The sequence below is a fragment of the Brachypodium distachyon genome, chromosome 4 (assembly GCF_000005505.3).
Source record: "Brachypodium distachyon strain Bd21 chromosome 4, Brachypodium_distachyon_v3.0, whole genome shotgun sequence".
In the NCBI taxonomy this organism is placed as follows: domain Eukaryota; kingdom Viridiplantae; phylum Streptophyta; class Magnoliopsida; order Poales; family Poaceae; genus Brachypodium; species Brachypodium distachyon.
This window is the reverse complement of record NC_016134.3, coordinates 48,161,639-48,184,606: the sequence shown is the minus strand read 5'-3', so window position 1 is coordinate 48,184,606 and position 22,968 is coordinate 48,161,639. Positions and strand designations below refer to the sequence as shown.

Below are 22,968 nucleotides of genomic sequence, written 5' to 3'. Positions count from 1 at the left end.
CCATACTGCAACTACATGTATACAACTTCTCTGATAGTCTAATAGTATGTGTGGCAATGCTACACCAAGAACTAATAGCTAGCATGCAAAGTGGTGCGTAGGATGTGAACCACATACACATGCAATGTATGCAACTCCACATGCGTCCCTACCAAATGTTATCACCACATCGCCAGATTTCCTCCTTACATATTTACAAAGAGTGCTTCCAAAAAGGTTGTTAGCTTGCTAGGTCCACAAGTGTATTCGATTCCTGAGGCATCTTCCGATGTATACATTGATACATACATACAATGACAAGATGAGACCAACCACATATACATGCGTACACTACATAGACTAGTCACTTGTAACAATGTAGGGTGCATATGCAACTCCATCCAACTCCACATATATACTCTGGACAAATGTTGTATCTATGTATGTGTATCACAATCTATAGCTAGCTACTAGGTTTCTTCTTCCCCATCTTCTTTGGAAGCTTATTATTGGTCTCTCTTCCTATCTCTTCTTTGTCGAAAGGCCATTGGTTCCTAAGGCTAGTCTCACAGAATGAAAATTTGACATATGTAAGGTTGACCTCTTGAGCATGGGTGCGGCTTCGGTGACATACAATCGGTGCCGTAAGAGCCGCTGGCACAGACCCCACCTGCCAGCGGCTCTTACGGCATTGGTCGTCCTTCACCGAAGCACTCTCCCTTGTGCAAGGGCCAAATTGACCTTGTGCATCAGCCTTAGATAAATAAGTAATAAAGGAAAGGGGGACGTGTACTTAGTACTGACTGGTTAGGCAGCTAGCCAAGAAACTCTTGTTTGCAATGCTAACCAACCGTCACTATCATGCATATCAATCTAAACAGTACATGCTAAGCTAGAAACTACTCCCATGAACAAACAACACATGCCTCTAAAGCACTAGCCGCTAGCTAGTAGTCCAATTTGAACAAGCTAGTCGGCAACAGCTCAATAAATGCTTCCTTAGATATTTCCATAGCAACTCCTCAATAGGGTTCGGCAGAAACTTTGCACAAGTAGTTAATTCATAGTAATCAATAAGTTTGACATGTATAACAGAAACATCGTCCATATGCCCAGATCGATCGGAAAAAAAGATCACAGCAACAGCAGCACGGAAGCGACGAAGAGACCGTGAGAATTCAGGATATATATATATATGCACAGAAATTGAATCCATGGAATTCAGGATAGGAGGATTCGCTGTTTGTATGCAAGGAACAGCATGGTTTCGTTAACCAGGCCATCTTCGCCTAAAAGATGGACAGGAAGACGTGTGTGTAAGCACAGGATATATTCTTTGCTCAACAATTGGTTCTTTTCCAGGCCGACCAATCCTTCACTGGAGTGGAAAGGAACCTATCTAAATTGGCAATTGCTGTGGTTCCTTTTGTGGAATAATACCTTCTCTTGACTCTTGGTGTGAGGTTTATGTGCTTCACGTTGCTCCTTTCTTTGAAGGCCGATGCACATACATATCACCTCAGAATGATCCGAACCGAAGTTTCTCCATATGCAACCCTGCAAAAAACAGAATTGAATAAAAATTTAGTCAAGCTTATTTGGCGCCCAGCTTATTTCCCCCACGTATCATTGACCTAGCAGGTTTTGAAGGAAAATGAAATCTACACGGATGGTACGATGTAATTATTTCCCATCACAGATCCGCACAGGTTTTAGAACCTACTACCTCTGATCCTAAATTCTTGTCTCAAATTTGTCCAAATATGGATGTATCTATTCTTAGAAAGTGTGTAGGTACATGTAATATTTCGACAACAATTTAGGATCGGAGGGAGTACAGTAATATCCTGGACATATCATCAGTGTAGACGCTTCTCACAGAAATACAAGTTATGATAAACCAAAGCATAAGCATCACTAGAGAAATCAAATAGAAGAACCAAAAGTCACAAATGCATGTAAAATGTTATTTGTGTGCGTGCCATATAAGCAAGCCAAGTAAAAGTCGCTTTCTAGGCATGCAGTTTTCTCCTAATATGTTACTATGTTGTCATAACCGTCAGTATCAATATCAGGTCTCACTCCAAGACGTACGTGCTACCTAAGCTACTTCAAAGAAAAAATTAATTTCCCAATGAAAGTGAAACACATGCGTCGCTAATAGCAACTACAGTACTACCTCTATTCACAGATGGGACAGAAAATAAGAATCGACAACTGAAAACCGGTTAGATGGATACAATCAACAAACTTTCTATAGCCCTTCCTCAATCAGATGCAACCTTGTGCACGCACATAAGAGCTAACTTGAATAGTCCAGCCTAGGAAATTTTTAACCACACGGGTTGGCATGTATCATCTTGGATCATCGATATGTCCATGTCGAACAAAGATTGCCGTAGCAGGAAAGCAAACAAAACCATAAACTCGAAATAGGCACGGACAAGGGATGCTTCATGGAGGAATTGCCAGTTGTGTACGAAACTACTAGATGGTTTCATAAATTAACTACCTCTATGTATTTCTAATAGACACGGCGAAAATGTGGAGAAGATGTACAAGATGTGTTCGTAAGGACAAGAAAGCATCAAGCTCCTAGGATAGAATAAGACCGGACTATTGATCCCTCGCGGACACCATAGCCTATTCCAGAATGACCAATCCATCTCTGGTAGTAAAAAAATTACTTTTGAGCAATAAATACCTTCTTCCTTCTTGAATACCTCCTCTTGGCTTCATGTGTTTGTAGTTACTCTTTCTGTGATTATGCATTACATCTCCTGGAGGGATCTAACCTAAATTTGCTCATGTGGCAAAACAAGAAGCAAACAGACAAACCCTGTAACAACACGATCAATTGAACAGTGTGCAAAGCTAGTTTTGAGGAATGTTTAGTAAACCGTATTTTCTCCACAGGTTCTTAACCTAGCAACTATCAGAGGAAAGATAAACTACATGTATGGTAAGTATGATGCAATAACATCGATCACAGGTAGTGTATGCCACACAATGTAAGCATCTCTCAAGATTCAGAAAAGGTATGGGTCTGTAAAAATTACATGAAGATATGCTAAACCTAACTACCTAAGTATAACCAGACACTTTAAGTAAAAGATCAGAAAGCGACAGGTCCATGTGAGTGTGCGTGTGCGAGTTGTAGTTTTAGGGTTTAGCCATCACTGTCAGTATCAACTATCAAATCAAATCTTACTCCAAAAAGGTACATGCCATAGCTAGCTGTTTGAAAAGAAGAAAACTAATGTCCAATGAAACAGATATGCATCAAATAGCACTACAGTATTAGTCTACAGATGGGATGGGAACATGAAGAAGTCGGCAACTAATAAATAAACGGTTAGATGGATACAGTTAACAAACTTTATATAGCTCCTCCTCAACTGGATTTCAAATTTGCCAAGTACATGAAAGTGCGAAACTATCTGCGAGATTAAATCAGCAATACAAATTAGTTGAATTGACAATTAACATATGATTATTGATATGCCATGTCGACCAGGATGGCAGCAGCAGGAAGGTAACAAGTATCAGTTCAGGATAGCCATGGCATTTGCTGTTTTCTATAGGATTTACCGTTTGTGGAACAAAAGAAGATGACTTCATAACCGTTTCTGGAACTAAAGAAGATGACTTCATAATCAACACCTGCTCCTCTATACATCTCCTAGTGGATACAACAAAACTATGATGAGCACATGCGAGTTGCATGTAGGCACAAGAAAAGATCCAGCTCCTAGGCTGGAAGAAGAACACATTCGGTCTGTTATGAATCCATTCAGTACTCCTCACTGACCAATCCCTAACCATCTAGCCACCTATAGAAACATGGATCCTTCTTCACTTCTCCCATGCACCCCACCCCCCTCCATGTTGATTTTTCTGTCGGTAGAACACAGTCTAACTTATAGGTTGTTCATGTAGAAACTAGAAAGCAAGCAAAACCCCACATAAGCAATTAAAGAAACGGTGTGTATTTTGTTCTGAGCGATGCATAGTCCACTGCTGAACGTATGGTTAATATGGTGCAACTATATGCATCTCACTTATACCTTGAACATTCAGATGAGGTAAAATCGTAAATGATTCTAGAGATTCAGAAAAGTTATAAAGGTAATAGTCCTGAAGTAACGATAAATCTAACATCACCAGAGACATTCGTAAAAAAGAAAGACCAAATCCATGTGGCATGTTTACTAAGTAAAGACCTGCGAGGATTAGCCTAAAGGACCCTAAAACCATTAGTTCCCAACAAGTGCAAAAGGCACAACATAAGGCACTCAGTACAGGCTGCTAGTCCTTGTCCCCTCACACATCCCTTGCCGTTCTGATGTAACAACACATTCAGAGTTACCTGGTCATTATGGATGACCATGGATCCATCAATCTCATGACCCATAAAAGCACCAAATGTGCATTAGCTTCTGCTGCAAAAACCAATCTTCAGAAATGCAGAAAAGAATGCATACCCATAAGCTGCAGCTTCTGTAAAATGGCAACAGAAGAACAATTCAGATTAAGTTCGAACAGGGTAAGATAACGTATTTCCTTAATTTCCTCTATGCAGAACTGAATCAAGAGGAAATATGTTGAGACGTTATTCACCCTGATCCTGGAACAAGCTAAGAAGAGATTGCCTCCAATACACTCTTGCCTGCAGATCTCAATGAAAAATCTCCCCCTCACTGTTTAGATAACATGCACCAGGTGTTGAGCTAGGAGAGCTCCTTACATGCTATGCTTGGTTCAGGTAGAGCTCGACAACAATTGATAAAACCAACCAACATATGGCAGTATGGTACAGGAAAACATGCTAATTTCTTTCCAATAGTAAAGTTCAGCAACAGAAAATCATTGTTCCGATCCAAGCACTTTGGTAACCTTGTGAACACTCTTGAGAACAATAACAGAAGAAAGAAACTGAAAACTTGAAGTGTGAATAGCATTTATTTATTTTCTCATTTGACAGAAAAAAAGGAAATATGGATGCAACAGGAAATATTTCTGTTATCAGATGGTTTGCATTGTGAAGGTAAAATAATACTTCAAGTTTCAACCATAATTTTACTTTTCTGAGTTGAACCTCAAAATTCAGTTCATCAATTAAAAAGTAGAGTAATTATCTTCACACTAATTTCACACTTTATGCAGCTCATACATCTCACGTTTTATTCATGTGCAAGATCCGAAATGACCACAAAAATACACAGGACCATCTAGCTTTGCTAAGGCGTCTCTCAACAATAACCAGTAAGTTTCGCAGTATAGCACTGCCTTATCTTAGGAGAAGCTAAGTATTACTGCAGAATAGACAAGTGATAATAACAGGAGATAAGCTTGTATTTTGCACCACGTGAACAACACACACAACTTGAACTCCAAGGTGAGCAATGCTACTTCTGAAATAAGGCAGCAAGCTCCCCATTTTCAGCCATGGATGAAATAATATCGCACCCGCCCACGAGCTCCCCTCCAACAAAAACCTGTGGGAAGGTCGGCCAGTTGCTGTAGGTCTTGAGGGTCTCCCTCAAGCCATGGTTGTGCTCCTCGTCGAGAATATCTACGGACGCGAAATCCACTCCGTGCGCCTCCAGGATGCCCACCACCCTCTGCGAGAACCCGCACTGCGGAGCGCTCCTCGACCCTTTGATGAAGGCCACCACCTTGTTCTCCTTCACTAGCCGGTCGATCAGCTGCTCGAGCGGCACGGTTAGCTGGACGTGGCGACCGGGCGTCAGCCGCAAGTCGGCGGGCCTCTGCGGAGGAGCACCGACCCAGGTGTGGTTGCCCGCGACGTTCCCCGGCGGCGCCTTGCCGGTGGCCGCTATGTACTCTTCCATCCATGATTTCCAGGCGTTCGTCAGGACGCTTTTATCCGGTGCCTCCTCCTCTGGCACCGCAACCTGCGCAAATCAAAAGGGTCGGATCAAATCCTCAAGCAGCATGCTGCTGAAGCAAGGAATGTCAAGATTCGTGAGCCTCGCTGCAGTCTGCAATCGTGCTCGTTATTCAAGGATGGTGTAATTGGGAACCGGACGGTGATGCGTGTTGTGTATCTATGTATATATACCTTGACGGAGGCGCAGAGGTCGGCGGGAACCTTCCGGCGGTGGCCCTCGACGCTGGCGCGGACGTTGCGGGAGATCCCGAGGAACTGCAGGTCCCCGGCGGGGTCGAAGACGCCGTAGACCCCTGGCCTGGCGGGCAGCGCGTCCTCGCCGGGCAAGGCCTCGGCGGGCTCCTGCGGGATGGGCACGGGGGCCGCCTCCGAGAGCTTGCTTAGGGCGGCGGAGACGGATGAGACAACGCGCCAGCTGCGGGGCCGGAGGAGGAGCGCGGGAGGGAAGCGGACTCCTCCGCGGGAGGAGCAGGAGGAGGAGGCCGGCGCGGGGAGGCGGCGGAGGGAGGCTGCGGCGGCGGAGGAGGCGGCGGTAGCCATGGAGAAGGCCATGGTGGCAAAGGGGAGGTGAGCCGGAGAAGGAGGGTGAGGCTGTGTCTCTGTGTGGAGACGAAGATGACGATATTCTTCGTGAAGTGGGCTTAGACGGCCCATAAACGAAAGAGGACCACGGCCCCTAAACGAAATAGGCCTACGGACCATTCCCATCTGCTCTGCGGTTTCAAACAATTCGGAATATTCTCTCTTCTCTCTTTTTGTTTCCTCGGCGGCACATGTTGGCCAAATCGGAATATTCTTCAAGAAGTGGGCCCACGGCCCTACGTAAAAAAGTTATATGAGGCCCGGCCCGTAAATGAGAAATAAAAGAGGCCCACCCATTATCCCCTGCTCTGTCATTTCCTTTACTCGAAAGAAGAAGAAAAAAGGAATTTTCTCTTCCTCTCCTTCTTTTTCTCGGCACATGTTGCAAAATCCTTGGGCCATGTTTCGAAGAGATCTTAAATCCTTCTATAGTTTATACCAATTCTGAACAGGGTTTTATTGGGGTTTTACTACTGACATCTTGGTCATAGATTCTGTTGGATTGTGGATTTTCTCTAGTCAAGATCTTGGTTGCTTGTAGGTTGACCACACACTTTCCATAATATATTTATGTGCTAGCTATCCCATATTAGAATGGTAACTTGTAAAATTGTTCAGTTTAGTCATCAAGATATCAATCTGATTATCTTTCTCGATCAGACATGTTTTCATATCAAATCATTCCACATGAACAGTTGTGGTTGCATATCTTCTGAAGTATCGATATCACTTAACATCGACACATAGACCGATCACAAGTTATCAAATAAAGAAAAATGTAGTACTACCGTACCGTCGGATGTACCGTGCAATGTCGAATAAATGGAAAATGCAGTAGCATATGGTCCGATAAATCGCGCGCCGATAAATCGCGCGATATCGGGCCATTAATACTATGGACCGGACGTCCGCTACTTTAGTGTTCCAGAACCATCTCCCCGATGCTGATTTGATCTGACCCGATCTGGGGGACCGGCGGCGACCAAGGATGCCGTGCTGCAGCTGGGTGCTCTCCATCGTCGCCAGCAGCAGCGGCGGCGCCGGCACGCCGTCATGGCTGCACCGCCTCCACGCCAAGGGCGGCCTCTCCTTCCCCAAAGACCTCCAGATCGACGACCTCCTGTACGGCGGATCCCGATCCCCGGCTCAGCCCGCCGCCGCCGCCGCCGCTCCCCATCCTCCTCCTGCCGCTCCTCTCCCGCCGCCGCCAACCCCCGCCGCCACCCCTCAGGCCCCGCCTCCCAAGCCCAACCCTACCCGCACCACCCCCACCCGCCCAAACCCTAGCGCCGCCACCAACACCGACAAGCCCGCTCTACCCCAGCAACCCCCCACGCCGCCGCCGCCGCCGCTCTCCGGCGTCGTCTCCGACATCTTCGCCTTCGCCGTCCCCTCCGCCCCGCGATCCACCCGCCTCCTCAAGCCCTTCCGCAAGCAGTCCCGGCCCCGCCCTTGCTCCGACGACGAGGGCGACGACAAGACCCCCCGCAGCAGCACCAAGGAAAACAAAAACAAGAAGGAAACCAAGACCAAGGGCAGGAAGCGCCGCCGCGCCGAGAGGGATGCTGCCCTTGCCGCCGCTGCCAACGGCACCGTGGAGAGGAACTCCAAGACGGATGTCACCGTCATCGACAGCAGCACCGAGGGCTGGAAGGGCTCCAAGGTGCTGCACATCCGGGGCTTAAGCTGGAAGGTCCAGAACAAGAAGGTCTCCTTGGTCACTGAACCCGAGACCCTCGCCAAGGGCAAGAGGAGGGCCGGCCTTGTCGCCAAGATCACGCGAGACAGGGAGAAGGAGAGAAAAGCTGCTGCTTCGCAAGTGAGTAATCGTCATTCATCACCCCCTAGTATGTTTACTGCTTAGTTTAGCTATTTAGAGGGTTCATGCCTTGAAAAGCCTGCGTTTTTACGAGAATGCATCATGCTTCTAGTGATTGGAAAGTACACTAGCGATGCTCAATCATGCATTCTATCCTCGGTATGACATTTGTGCATGATGTGATGCTGGTAATGTGGATACTGATGGTTATTAGGTGATAGATTGCTTGTATTAGGTGATACCTTGTGCATGTTTACTGGCAGGGCAGATATTTGAGCCCTCACGCATACTTAGAGGCATGCGTAGTTCAGCCATTCCTGGGATAATTTAATTTTGCCATACATCATATGTTTGTAAGTTGTTACTCCCTCCGATCCATATTAACTGTCGAAATATTACATGTGTGTAGACGGTTTTTAAGTATAGATACATCCATATTTGGACAAATTTGAGACAATTAATATGGATCGGAGGGAGTACCTTACTTCAAGGGCTGTGCTTGTGTCAGTACATGTTTTTAGTGTCGTCATCCTCTGCATTTGAGTGATTAGGAAGAGGAAGATAAAAGTCACATAGATTATGACAATGGTTGGGTCGAAAGTTGGGCCATATCAGACACACTTATCTGCTGTTTCTTGTCTTGAACCATGAAATAATTTGTTTTGGTTGATTATGTTATCAACTTATCATGCGGAACAGAGTTCAGTATAGCTTCTTCTGTTACACCAAGCAGAAGATCCTATAAATTTGCGTGCTTTCAGTTTGAAATTGTTACTTTGAAGAACCACTCATCTGTACACTTGCATTATCTAATCTTGAATAACTGTTCCTGGAAGCTTTCACAAAGTTTTAGTTTTTTTAGATTATTTTATTATGTGGCTGAGGCGGGAATGGATGGTTTACTCTCTTAGCGGAAAAGGGATTGTTTTATGTTGTAGATGGAAGGGGAAATTTTCTGCATTGTGCTGTCACTGGCAGCATTTGTCTCCCAATAGAATATGGTGGCCGCACAGTTTGTAGGCGAAAATAAATTAGTTAGTTTAGTTGTACTTGGCAGTTATCATCAGCTTGGCCATTGATATTATAGCTGCCTCATGTGCAAACTAGTGATAGTTCTTGAACATAAACTTTATGGTTAATCTAAATATTAAAATATTAGTAATAACACCAAGTGTATTAGCAGCCATTGTTACTAATGGCAAGTGGATAAAATACATTCTGTTGAGGATGCATACTTTTTTCTCTAAGACTTTGCATGATGCATGTGTACTCTAGGGAAACATCGCTATCAGTGGAGATCTGGTGAAGGAACCAGATGGTGCCACTGAAATGCTGAAAAGGTAGCCTGATTAATTCTCTGCCATTAGGGTGCTCTTTTGCACAAGCCATTAATTGATGTATTTAGGTGCTAAGGAAATATATTAACCTGAGCATTTGCAGACCAAGAAGCTCTGAACCAGCACCAGGAGGCCGAACTGCAGCTGCATTTCTGTTACCAAGTACAAGTACCTTAAGTCAGCCCTGAAGGTGGCTTTGAAAGGGAAATGAAGGCATGAAGCAAGGAATCACATAATGACGCTATTTTCATTACTTTGGGATTAACAAACCCAGCAAACTCATTAAGTTTATGCTATCCTCTTCATCTGTTGATGTCTTCATTGGTCCCTATTCGATAATTATGATTCCTGTTAGGCTATTATCCATGGTATCTGAAGCTGGAACCTGCAATAATTCCATGTTCCGAGATGAACTTTCGCAATGTCGTCTAAATGCTGGTGTTAGGTAATGTTGCATTAGGTTTGGGTTTGGTCCATTTGATGGGTGGTGTAGATGATGTTTATACCGGTAACTTGGTTATTGACTTAATGTACAAGCTGAGTTGCTATTGTTGGCAAATTGTTGCCTGGGTATAAAGAATTGACTGTTGGTTAAACTTTGTCGCAGTTGGTGTGATTTTCTTCTGCCAATTTTTAACCTGCCATCTTGATCGGATATCTTGCCACAGTGCTGTTTCATTTTTCAGAAAAGGATGCCATTCTCTTCCCCAATCAACGCCCCGAAAGGTCTGTTAAGAATGCATGAAATTAGTATGAAACAGGTCGATTCTTCCCGCAGAATCCGGGGAACTTTGTCATTCCAAAATTTGGCTTATGCTGCGTTCTAGAGAGATTAGATTGTTGGTTTTGAACAAGGGTCCAATATAAGAGGCCAATCTCATTGGTTCAATTTTCTTGGTGATATTTTTATCCAAACTGTGATAGACTGCTCATGTTGCAGTTCATGCGGCCTCTGCTTTCTAAAAATGAAAACCTCCCATTTTATCAATCTTGATCCTCTTTTGTAGCCAATGTTTGAACTGTGGACTACATCAACAAATGTTAATATCAGTTAATTAGATTTTTCCTTTTAAGTCAAATACTAACGATCATGCATATATTTGGGTTTGAGTAGGGGAGAATTGCAAGAAAAGCATTAGCAAATTCAACTGAATCTCTAGTTTCATATGAACAACAGAAACATTAATACATATAACTTCACTCAAGCATTAGGTCACTTCAGTCTAATGACACACCAGGTGCATCTTATTTGTTATCAGATATGGTAAGCAGTACAGGGAACCATCAGCTCTCAATGGCGACACCAGGTGCCACGGCCTTGAGCATCCTCGGCTTCTTGCTGGTTACCGCAGCAACGGTGGCTGGGAGATGCTCCAGTTCATAGGCGGAGAGATGGACTCCAAGTGCTGCTCTCCCTGAGGGATCCAAGTTCCCAGACCACTGAGCATCCCATTCTACCGCCTTCGCTGTGCTGCATGCCACGCTTGGTCCGCCTGGCACCGTCAGGATCGCCGAGTTCTGGTACAAGAGCAACAGGCACACTTATCAACCTAGCGGTTCCTACGGTGATGTGAGTTTTCTGTTTCAAGTTCATGCTGTTTCATTTACTTGCCTGGGGGAAGAACCTCTCAAAGATCATCCTGTAATAGTAGGCTTCTTTTGTTGTCGGGGTGTTGTGTGGGTAGATGAACTTTGCATTTGACATCATCTTATCAGTCACCTGCATTAGTAATTTCATATAGATTGCAATCACATCATTTATAGAATTTTTTTATATGTGGCCTTAATTTTGAGGATAAACACTAGTGTGTCTGAACATGAGAAGCAGCAGCTATTTACATTCGATTCTGCGTGAGCCTTTAGGCCATCAATCCAGCTATAGCCAACACCATCACTGAACTGCTCTTTCTGCCTGTACAGAATATGCTGCGGTTGTAACGCAACAGAAACTGTTAACTCCACTTGCTCTTATAACATGTGAATGTAGCAGAAATTTCAACTAAAATATTACCTTTGGCAGGAAAGGCTGCTCCTCGTCATCAAATGCTTTCCTCAGCACCCACTTCTCAATTCTTCCAAGATCAGGCCGGATCTGTAAGATCGGAAATGGTAATTGTTTAAAAGTAGAAACTAGGAAGGTATTTAAAACCAATACAGTAACGCCTTTCTCAAGTTCCTAGATTTGTGAGGTATTCGAGCTTGAGCATACCATTTTCCACTCTGGATCTATGCTCATTGCCTCATTGATAAACTCCTTGTCCAAGAACGGAACACGTGCTTCAAGGCCCCATGCAGAAGTTGCCTTGTTGGCCCTCAAGCAATCATACTGGTGCAGAGCTTTGATCTACAGAATGATAATTGTGTCAGGGTTTCTGAATCTACTGCTTTTCTGAACATTTCTATTTCGTTCACCTTGTGACAGGTTTCACGGTGGAGCTCCTCCTTGTTGGGGGCCTTGTGGAAGTAGAGGTACCCTCCGAAGATCTCATCCGAGCCCTCACCAGAGATGACCATTTTGACCCCAAGCGACTTGATCTTGCGTGACATCAGAAACATTGGCGTGCTTGCCCTGATCGTCGTCACATCATATGTTTCAGTATGATATATCACATCTTCAATTGCATCAATGCCATCCTGGAATGCTTTGTGCTATTAGTACCAGTAGTCTGGTATTGTCAACAGATGAAGTACGGGGCTGCTCAGATTTTGGTACCTGAACACTGAAGTGAAACTCATGGTGCATGGTGCCCAGGCAGTCAGCAACCTCCCTTGCAGCCTTCAAATCAGGTGATCCCTGCACAACAGTATTGTAGTAAGTAGTTGGTAATGGTGCCCGAAGTTTAACCCAATTGTCTGTTCAATTCACTTCTTTCCAAACCTCAAGGCCAACACAAAAGGAGTGGAGTTTAGTCCCCCAGCGCTTTGCAGCCTTTGTCCCTGCCAAGTGACGAACTGCGACTGCTGCGACCAACGACGAGTCAAGGCCACCAGAGAGCAGAACACCGAATGGAACGTCAGTCATAAGCCTCTTGATGACCGCCTGAAAGAAGATCACGATTAGGACATGGTGGGCTCTGAAACTGGGTTAACTTTTCGATATTCAGACACTTCTCGTACCTTTTCAAATGCCTTCCTGAGAGTGAGTGGATCATAGGGCACTGAAGGAATGGCCTCGGAGAACCAAGGAGGGTTGTACCATCTCTTGAAGCCTCCCTTCTTGCTGGAGTAGAGATGGCCAGGAGGGAAGATCTCAAAATGCTCGCAATCATCGTTTAGCCCCTTCATCTCTGATGATATCCACACCGACCCTGCCAATTTCAAGGACATGAGCTGGTGTGTTGACAGAACCTTGTTTTTTTTGGGGGGTTTTGCGGGTAAACCTGGTTTGTTTATGGAAGCATTATTGATTAGAAAATTAACATTGGATTACCGTCAATTCCCCAACCAATGTACAGGGGGGTGACACCAATAGCGTCACGAGCAGCGATGAAGCTACGATCGCGTGTGTCGAACAAGACGAAGGAGAAGACACCATCCAGCATGTCAACGAAATTCTCTCCGTGCTCCTCGTACTATACAATGGTAAAAGGAAGTTATACATCCACTGATTAAGCACATATATTTCCAGTTTGGTTATTTGTCTTGTGTTTCTCATTCAACTGGTGGCGTGACACAGTTTTGTTATCAGTTTCTTTATTTACTGCAATTCCTCATGAAGGCAGGACATATACAGCAAAAGTCATGCTAGTGTTGTCCCTGTATTTACCACATCCAAAGTTCTTTTTTTTTTTGACATTGTGATAGTGATAGTCCAATTATAGATTGTTAGTGTTTCACAACTTGGCATACCAAATCTGAATGATATCATGACCAGTACTTGTTTGTTATTGAGGAGGATGGTGATAGTTAACATTTGAAAGTCCTTTTATGTAGGTGACTGACCAGGTGTGCGATGACCTCACAGTCGCTGCCGGTCCTGAAGGTGTGGGAAGAGAGCTGCTCCCGGAGCTCTTCATGGTTATAGATCTCCCCGTTCACCTGCAAGAAAGAAAAGAGCCCCCTTCCTTTCTTTAGCACACAACCAAACCAGGTAACACATATACGACAAACAAACAGAAAAGGTGATATAACAAAAACAGTCAAACTTACGGTGACAGCGACGGACTTGTCTTCGTTGTAGAGCGGCTGGTCGCCGGAGGCGGGGTCGATGATGGCGAGGCGCTGGTGGGAGAGGTAGCAGTCGTCGACCTGGTGCATGCCGCTCCAGTCGGGGCCGCGGTGCTTGAGCCTGCGCGAGAGCTCCAGGACATGTGCCCTCTTCCCCTGGGTGTCATCGGCGCAGCCCAGCACCGCCAGTATGCCGCACATTTTGACCGAATCGACGGCAGCAAGGCAATGCCTAACAAGGAAAGAGCTCTGTGCCGCTCTGTGTTTGCTTTGGTGTTGAATGTTGTGGAGTTGCTGATGGAGAAGAGTGGCATAGGAGGGTCCTATTTATAGCCTGCCAAGAGCTTGGGAGCCTCGGAGTGAGGAGCTAGCTAAGCTGTAGCGGGCGCCGGGTTGCTTGGTCACCGCGCTAGACCAGCCAGAGCTTGTTGCATGGCAATTGCACATGGCTACGTTATTGTAGTATGTGTTCTATTCAATCTTTTCCTTTTCTTTTTGTTGGGATCTTGTGATGACTCATCTGATCCTGATTGACACCTCATCATCTCCCCACACATTATTTTATTTATTTTTACCCATCTCCCCCCGATGGGCCTTATTTTCATTCGAAGAAGCATATCTGTTTGTTTATCTGAAATTCTGAAGGAATGATTGTGGATTGTGACACATATATGTTGTCATCAATTTGTATAGCATCCTGCATGCACCTATTCAAGTTTTCCTACATACTTCATGTACATGTGAGGAAAGAATCAGATGATGCATCATCCTTGCTTGGTTGATCCGGATGCCTATGAGAATATGCTATTGTGTGTTGGTCGTCCTCTCCCTCCTTACCTGCGTCCGGCATTATTGGATGGGAGTGTCGACATGGATGAGCTGAGCCTGAGCGGCGGTTCATTCAGTCATGTGCACTAGTACTGACCGCACGGCTATGCTACATGACACTGCAGCTTTGGCTTGGCTATTTGGCCTCATACATTGCCACGTGCCCAGTCCTTGCATTGGGTAACTTGTCTTCTTGATGAGTTTGTTGGATCGATCGATCGAGTCCAGCTGAGTCTGTTTGATGATCTATCTGATAGATCATCGATTTTGTTTCACCCTCTGTACTCCGTTAAGGTTGACACAAGACTAGATGCCGTTTAATTCGGGTTTTTAACATGCTCTCCAGCTATATACGGTGCATATTTGTTCGTACCCAGAGGCGGAGACAAGCCCTAGCCAAGGGGCGCCACGGTCTGGGGTTTGAACTGTTTTTCTTTGCTAAATCTATTATTTATTACTATCTATTAAATTGGAGTTGGTGGTGATGGTACGGTCGTCACGGTCGCCATCATAGGTTAACTTCGTTAAAATTACAAGCAATATGTCACTGCCCGTTATTTTCTTTTCCTCAAGATCAAGACAAGCATCGTTGCATGATCCACCGCTTCTCCTGGCCGCACCACTGCCGCCTCTACCTCTCCCACGTCGCCGCCTACTGCGACGACAACCAGCAGCAGCAACCGCTGCTCCGCCTCCCTTCTTCCTCCGCCGCCGCGGGCTCGAGGTCCGGCGTCGATGACTCCCTCTCGGACTCCCTCCGCGGCCTCTCGCTCCGCATCTCCGTGGATGCGTCCCACGAGCCCAACGCCGCCGACTCTGCCGCCGCCCGGCCTCTAACAAGCAGGCCCCGCCCAGGGGGAACTTCGCCAGCAGGCCCATGGGCTTCGCGCCTGGCACAAGGCAGAGCCTGCTCGTCCTCGCCGTTGACTGCTATGGGGGAGACGGGAAGCCGGATCTCGAGCAGCTGAAGGAAGCCATAGATCTGGCCATGTCGACGGCCAGCGATGGCGCCGGCGGGCGGACGGGGATCGTCAACCAGCATGACGATCCCGGAGGCTGCGGACACGCTCAGGGCCTGCGGCGTCGACCCCGTTGCCTTCGACGCCATGGTCTGTAGCAGCGGGGCCGAGATCTGCTACCCGTGGAAGGAGCTCGTGGCCAACGAGGAGTACGCCAGACACGTGGTGTTCCGGTGGCCCGGGGAGAGTTTGTGATTTTGTTGACCCATAGCAACGCGCGGGCACACCTGCATCTAGCGGCCCAGCGCCCCCTGCCCTCTTCGCTCCTCCGGTGCTCCCGATCTGGACCAAGGACGCCGAGCCCCTGCCCCCTTCCCTCTTCATCTATTTGGACGGGTGGCTGTAGTCCGTGGAGGAGATCGACGGTGTGTTCTGGCAGAGGCGGGGCGAGCCGCGAGCAAGGTAGGTGGAGCTCGGCAGCGGCGCTGCAGTCTGAAGACGGAGGTGCGACGGCAGTGCTGTAGAAGATCGAGAGAGGCCGGGTGGCATTCGACGACTAGGTGGAGGCGTAGGACGACACGCTGCCAGTTGCGAAGCGCCCGGGTCTCGTTGACCGCCAGATCCCAGTGACGAGGATCCGCGTGGGGAAGACAACAGTGCCGCTCCTTCGTCCGGCCTGCGTCGTCAAGATCCTCCGCGGTGCCCGCTCCTCGGCGGGTCGGTCGGGCACCTCCTTAGCTGGTCGTCGGCGCGCCACGGCTGCGGATCCAATGCACGGTGGCGGAGATGGGCATGGCGGTAGCGCGGGCGCCTTCCTCCAGTCACGCCGCAGCAGCAGCTGCTCCCGAACGGGCGTTCTGGTGCTGCTACTACCGACGCTTTTCTCTATTTATTTTTTATTTTCTGAAATCTTGGCCTAATTGATGGTACATGCAAACCATGCTTTCTAAATATTATTAGGACATGGATCTGCTCTGAAAATTCCATTGATTTAATTCCCCTCCGTATATGATTTTAGGTTTACCATTTTCCTGGATCTATTTTTTGACCCGATTGGACTTGACAATGTGACTAATCGATGATGGTTGAAACATGCCCAATTTATGTGGCATGGTATCGCATAGATGCGTGATGGAGCGAAGGAAGAGCAGCATCTCGTCGGGGCTAACATAATTTTCATATGGGCTAAAAATTATAAAATATGAAATTATATCAGAAAATGTGTTTTCGGTAGACTGAATTAACATTTTTTCGATCAGAAATTTCGGTAACGGCTAAAGTTGCTCTCAATACGTAGCTACGTGCAAAAGACACCACTTTTAAAAACTCAAGTTAGCATGTTTTTCAATTTCTTTTCTTCCGTAGCAACGCACGGTTTTTTTGCTAGTTATGATAATTCGAGGACCGGTCTTCTCCTCCTCGATTACCTGTTCTTAGTCATGTACACTCTAATGGCCCTTGTCCAAGCTAGTTCGTACCTGTCCCGTCTCAGAACGCAACTTGGTTTAGATGACGATTAACATTAGGGTCGCCGTCTTGCCCATACATACATTCATGTCAACAAACAAACAAACAAACAAACAAACAAAAAAATTACTCCATCCGATCCTAAATTTTTGTCTCAAGTTTGTCCAAATATGAATGTATCGACATGTAATATTTCGACAGAATGTATCGACATGTAATATTTCGACAACAATTTTGGATCGGAGGAGTAGCTCACACGTCAGCATGCAACAAGAGTATAATCTGGATAATCTCTTTGCATACTGCATGTCGTCGTGTCTGCCCGCGCGGCGCGCGGTCCCGATTCGTCGCGTCCTCATCCATCCACATGCAACCACGTGCTGACACGTACCCTGGGTCAGGGTACGTTCACGGATAAGGATGGACGTATATCCTACGTGGAGCGACGTAAGCATGCTTCATCATGCATGGGATCGAACCGGATCAGATCAGATCGGTGGATGAATGGGTATAAGCATAAATTCCAAGGAGGGCTATTCACTTTACCATATTTCAACACAAGCTTTTATCATTAAAGAAAAAGTGACATGAGATCAATTAGCTGTCATGCATGGAAAACCTAGCTTAAACTACTCCCTCCGTCATACAAAACATGTCTCAAATTTATTAAAATTTGGATATATATAAACATGACTTAATGTATAGATGCATTCAAATTTATTCAAAATTGAGACATCCTTTGTTGGACTAACAATGTCTAGCTAGAACTAGAATAATTTCGGTATATATCGTCTAAATTTGGTTAGTTATATAATGCATCGTACGTATATATATGAAGTTAAATTCAGTTCAAAGTACCAGTTTGTACGTAGCGCGTCGACAAATTTAACCACCTGGTGTAGTTGGGGTGAACTCTGCTGCACTCGAGTACGTTAATTCGAACGATGAGATTCATTGGTTTTATTTTATTTTTGAGCTGGAGATTCATTGAACTTGGACATGCATGTTCCTTATAGATTAACACGAACCTTGCATGCCTCCAATCATTCGGGCATTAATTGATCGATCAGCCCGGCCGTCCGGCTAGCTTATGTGTGTTTGCAGTTGCCGGAGTTGTGGATATTTGCAGTACGTACTCGTCCAGCTGAGCTGGCTGACTACATACATTCATACAGGAATGTACCTGGACGTGCTTTAATCCATCAACTCTGCAGCATGCGTGTTCATTCGTTGAATCTAGACTTAAATTGCGCGCGCGCTAGCTTGTGTCTGGATCCTCCTCACTTTACGCTATGCATGTTCTCGTCGCGATCTCAACGTAGCACCTTCGTTCCTAAATGTAGATGTACGCAACATGTTCTATCTTTGTCCTAATTAAGTCACATTTTTTATTTTTCAATTTTGACCAAATTTTTAAAAGTGATATTAGCATTAAAATACTCCCTCAATATATTATATGTATTTATGTATTTTGACACTTTTTGGGTATACAATTTTTAAAAGCGATATTAGCATTAAAATACTCCCTCAATATATTACATGTATTTATGTATTTTGATACTTTTTGGGTATACATTCATGTTTGGAAAAATTCGAGTCACTTAATATGAGACGGAGTCACGAAAGAAATACAATACGGAGTAAAAATATATGAATGACATGATAGATTTAATAAAACCAATTTAGAGTCAAACTTCTTGCATTCAGGAACAGGGGAGTAGTATTGAACAAGTATATGTACGTCGGACTAAGTTAACAAAATTAAATCGACGGCCGCGTGCTTTGCATTAAGCCTGTAATGAAGGAGGTGGCCACTGATTTTTTTCTAGAGAAAAGTGATCACTGAATTAATCAAAGAATGGAGCTAACTTGATCTGGGGTTTACTTTTTTTATTTCTTTTTGAAAGAAGTTCATATTTCACCCTCAAATGTATCTCTGTAGCCGCATAACTCTCTGAAGACCAAAACCGATTATTTAGATCTCTGAATTCCGTAATACCATTTAAATCACACCCCTTAGTGGTTTTGAGGCTGACGTGGCACATTTGAAACGGTTTAGAGGCTGAGTAGGTAAAATTGGTTCTTATTTGACCGATAACATGACACATCAGGATCTCCATCGTCGTGAGGTCGGTTAATGTCTTGACCCCGAGGACACACATCCTGACCGTGGCCACCGCGTGCTTTGCATTAAGCCTGCAATGAAGGAGGTGGTCACTGATTTTTTTTTATGGAAAGGTGGTCACTGAATTAATCAAAGAATGGAGCTAACTCGATCTGGGGCTTGCTTTTTTATTTCTTTTTTTTTAGCGATGTTTTTTTATTTCTTTTTAGAACAATCTGGGCCTTGATTGCATGGGCTGTCTTGTGTTGAAGTCCAACGGCTCGGGCCGCCGTTCATCTCTCCCTTGTGCCGATCGATCCAGCAGCACTAGCAGCAGCAAGGCAAAGCCCCGGGCCCGGCCCAAAATTAACATCGCTTTCATTTCTTTACCTAGATTGCTTCTTCAGCAGCGATTCTCAAAGAAAAAAAAAGATTGCTTCTTCAGCACTTAATTAATTTTTATCAATCGTGCCTCGTGGGGGCGGCGGCCAAGGGGACAGGAAGGACAGAATGCACGCATGCGAATATATTCTTAGTTTCTTACAGTATTGTTTGGTTGACAGGATTTAACAACACTTTTTTTACTGATTAATTGAAGCTGCATAGGCCATCTTGACCCGGCATTATTAAAAGTAAAACGCTCAACGGGCTCAAATGACAGATTAAGTTTCTGAACTCTGATGGCCTTGTCTTGTCTTCACTTCTGTCGATGTTGGATGGGATCAGATAAATTAAGTGGGCTAATAATGCATTACAGGTTGCGACAACAGCCTGCAGTGCAGCTAGGTAGGTAGATTAGTTAGGCAATACGGATCGATCGCGAACTGATCTCTACCTACGACGAAATCGACCCAAGCTTAATTTGAAAGGGAAGAGAGAGATCGAAAGGGATCGATTGCCATATATGTTCCACTTGTAAATTAGAGTATTTTGCATGGGGTGATTAATTGATCGATCCGTGTCCTGCACTATCTCAGTGTCTGATGCAGACATCACATCCTCTATATAAAGTTTCTTCTTCTTTTTTGCATAGTTAATTCAGGATGATCCATGGTGCGCCAATTAAACTGCAAAATCATGAAGTTATACTGGTCAATATGTACTGTTGTTCATTCATGCATAATAAGAGTTGGGGCAGTCGTCTTATTGTCAGGATACTCTACTCTGAATGTCATTCTTCAGTTAGCAAGTGTCGATGGCAAGAATCATCTTCAGTTATCTCAAGTCAGCGAACCGGTATCTTACCGTCCAAGGGTTATCCAGCGGCGCGGATTCAATTACCGCTTCAGGATTTCCTGTCTGAAATCACCTTTTGCCGGCTGTTACTTTTCAGAATTACTTTAACATTTACTGCTTACCTTAGTATAAATTCCTGTAAGAGCTGGAAGCTCGGGCATCTTGATTCCTTATGTGTAAACCCTAGCCGCCGCTGGCGTTGCTAAGAGAAAACCCAAAATACCAAAAACAATATAAAAGCCAAAATTCCTCAAAATTATTCCCTGTTCTCCTGTGATTGTTCTGATTTCCATCTTGTTCTTGTCTAAGATTCATCTGGGCATAACACTGATATCGATTAATTAAGATAAATTACTTTGGTCAAAAATGGCATTGATTTGACTTGATGCCGTCTACTGTATCTGTGTATGCATGGTCAATGTTTTGTTCAGTACTGAGTAGTATATATACCGACTCTCCTTAATCATAATTATACCATACATACATCCTGTACATGTGTGTTAAGCATATACTAATACAAAGCTAGAAAAAGGAAGCACTTTACACACCAGAAGATCGTTCCAAGGATCTTTTGGCAAACTGGACCAGCTGCTAGCTGCAGCAAAAAAGGTTTGGTGGGTCATTTTCCCACAACAACAACAGCATAAAAAACACGTGATGATAATTAACCCTCCCTAGCTAGCTCTCTAACTCACACTAATTTATTACCACACCGACTCTTTGGAAGCACTCGCAGGACACATTGACAGGCGGTCCCGTCCATCGACCCATCACACACATATATATTTGCTGATGCAGGAAGTTTGCTTATTTTATTATGGTTGCAACTGCCAGGAAAGCTTAGTGATCAAACAATGATAAGAGTAGTAGTAGTAGTACCAGCTAATTAAGCTGGTGACATGCATGTTTGGTGTCAAAGAATATTGATTGTTGCAGACACTACTGGTGGTTGCAGAAAAGGCCATGGATCACTTTAGAAGATAGCACAAGGAAGCTTCTTCTTCTTCTTTTTTTCTTTCGTTTTCTTTTCTTTTCTTTTCTTTTCTTTTCTGGGGTGGTGGCTTCAGTTCAGATTAAGTTCTGTTATTGCCTTGTGTTGGTGCTATATAAACATCAAATCCTCCTGCTATAACATACTGTAGCTATCAATTTGTGGCTTTTTCCGAACAAAAAGAGTGCCTTGTTGTGAAATTTTGTAACCGTTGACGATTTGTTGTTTCTGGAAAGAAGGTGATAACTCTATCCTCTGCGGCAGTCGAGCCATACTTCTTTGCTTTGGGGAAAACTGCCAATAGTATTGTTACTACCTCCGTTCAACAAAAGATGTCTCAAGTTTGTCAAAATTTGGATGTATCTAGACATGACTTGGTGTATAGATTCATTCAAATTTGGTCAAAGTTGAAACATCCTTTGTTGGACGGAGAGAGTATTATTTTTCTGGATTACCTGTATATATATTTTTGTATAATCAATGGATAACTGCTGAAAGGTCAAAGAGTGTGGACAAGGAAGAAGAAAGAGGGGATGGATAGATACATATCAGGTTGTACCTTTGGGAAGCTACTCGATGGTTGTTACTTGAGCTACAAATTTCGTGGCATGGCTATCTTGTTCAATTTATTGAATTAACTGCCCAGTGCACGCCAGTGCACTTATGGGCACCCACGGTGAAAACCAAAGTAGCGATGCCAAATGGGGAATTTGGCATTAGGCACCGCTCCATGCCGTGCTGAGACCGGTGCCAAATTATAGAAGAAGAAAAGGAAAAGAAGCTACTATGATGCCAATATAATTTCGCAATTATTTTACTTTGGCCCTTGTTATGCTTGGCCGTTGCACATGCAGTTTGCACAAACTGTTACGCCGCCGAGGACAAATGGTACGTTTGATTCTTGTTGGCCAAGTTTTTGAGAAAAGTTGTGAAAGGATTGTGGAAAGGATTGTGTGTAATTGGACAAAATTCCATACGTGCAACCGACTAAGCGAAGACCAAAATCCTATTAGCCGTCAAATTTTGGCAAAACAAATATAGGCACCAACCAAACATGTCCAAACAACACAACTAAAGTTGCGAGAGCGTCCAACATGGACCCATACTTGGCGCTTTTTTAAAAAAAAACTCGGGACGCAAACTTTGGATGTACTACTAGTCAAACATATGTCCGTGGCTTTTTCCATAATGCGGTTATCAGAATATACCATTTCGAACATATGTTAGTTATTTTGTCGTACCAAATGACCGGAATATTGTTGCGGTGTTGCCGAAACCATAAGGCCATGTTTGGAAGCAGCAACTATAAAAGCTTAGAAACAGACGGAAAACAAACTAATACTTGAATGAGATGTCAAACAGTAATATGGAATTTAATTTTTCTTTTTCAAATGGCGCAATTGTTTCACAATTAAAGATGATGCATTAGTTCTGGGGCAAATACTTGTTCTCCATTTACAAATAACCAGCAGTAGAATCTTCCAAAATTTTACCCGAAAAGAGAAAGAGAACCTTCCAGAATCGAATTCAACCATGCTCCAAAGCTCTCTCCTTTTTCTACTGTCAGTGTGATAGCAAGTGTGGA

General features: G+C 44.5%; 3 protein-coding genes and 2 long non-coding RNA genes across 7 annotated transcripts; 2 read left to right on the top strand and 3 right to left on the bottom strand.

The window, feature by feature from the left end:
* Window positions 1-1,144: 1,144 nt before the first annotated feature.
* On the bottom strand, window positions 1,145-3,054 carry LOC106866821. Its single transcript, XR_001407733.2, has 2 exons — window positions 2,684-3,054; window positions 1,145-1,536 (listed from the first exon to the last, which is right to left on the bottom strand). It is a non-coding gene; the product is annotated as an uncharacterized LOC106866821 (long non-coding RNA).
* Window positions 3,055-5,110: 2,056 nt separating this feature from the next.
* LOC100840069 (monothiol glutaredoxin-S12, chloroplastic) lies at window positions 5,111-6,513 on the bottom strand. The gene is made up of 2 exons (XM_003579012.4): window positions 6,065-6,513; window positions 5,111-5,897 (listed from the first exon to the last, which is right to left on the bottom strand). Exons 1-2 carry the CDS (start codon window positions 6,443-6,445, stop codon window positions 5,388-5,390), a joined length of 891 nt encoding a protein of 296 aa, XP_003579060.1. The 5' UTR covers window positions 6,446-6,513; the 3' UTR covers window positions 5,111-5,387.
* An 864-nt stretch (window positions 6,514-7,377) lies between these two features.
* On the top strand, window positions 7,378-10,227 carry LOC100839766 (swi5-dependent recombination DNA repair protein 1 homolog). Of its 2 annotated transcripts, XM_024463161.1 has the most exons (3): window positions 7,379-8,294; window positions 9,570-9,634; window positions 9,735-10,227. In XM_024463161.1, exons 1-3 carry the CDS (start codon window positions 7,464-7,466, stop codon window positions 9,817-9,819), a joined length of 981 nt encoding a protein of 326 aa, XP_024318929.1. In that variant the 5' UTR covers window positions 7,379-7,463; the 3' UTR covers window positions 9,820-10,227. The 2 variants fall into 2 exon arrangements, with proteins under 2 accessions (XP_024318930.1, XP_024318929.1); XM_024463162.1 differs by lacking the exon at window positions 9,570-9,634 and having other exon boundaries at window positions 7,378-8,294.
* A 539-nt stretch (window positions 10,228-10,766) lies between these two features.
* On the bottom strand, window positions 10,767-14,096 carry LOC100839462 (asparagine synthetase [glutamine-hydrolyzing]). Of its 2 annotated transcripts, none has more exons than XM_003579011.3 (12): window positions 13,781-14,096; window positions 13,574-13,669; window positions 13,062-13,203; window positions 12,749-12,939; window positions 12,510-12,671; window positions 12,345-12,425; window positions 12,044-12,265; window positions 11,841-11,975; window positions 11,643-11,723; window positions 11,471-11,557; window positions 11,244-11,351; window positions 10,767-11,149 (listed from the first exon to the last, which is right to left on the bottom strand). In XM_003579011.3, exons 1-12 carry the CDS (start codon window positions 13,997-13,999, stop codon window positions 10,916-10,918), a joined length of 1,758 nt encoding a protein of 585 aa, XP_003579059.1. In that variant the 5' UTR covers window positions 14,000-14,096; the 3' UTR covers window positions 10,767-10,915. The 2 variants fall into 2 exon arrangements, with proteins under 2 accessions (XP_003579059.1, XP_024318928.1); XM_024463160.1 differs by having other exon boundaries at window positions 13,574-13,721; window positions 13,812-14,031.
* Window positions 12,823-14,466, top strand: LOC106866820. The gene is made up of 4 exons (XR_001407732.2): window positions 12,823-12,964; window positions 13,087-13,213; window positions 13,565-13,721; window positions 13,812-14,466. It is a non-coding gene; the product is annotated as an uncharacterized LOC106866820 (long non-coding RNA).
* The last annotated feature ends 8,502 nt before the right edge of the window (window positions 14,467-22,968 follow it).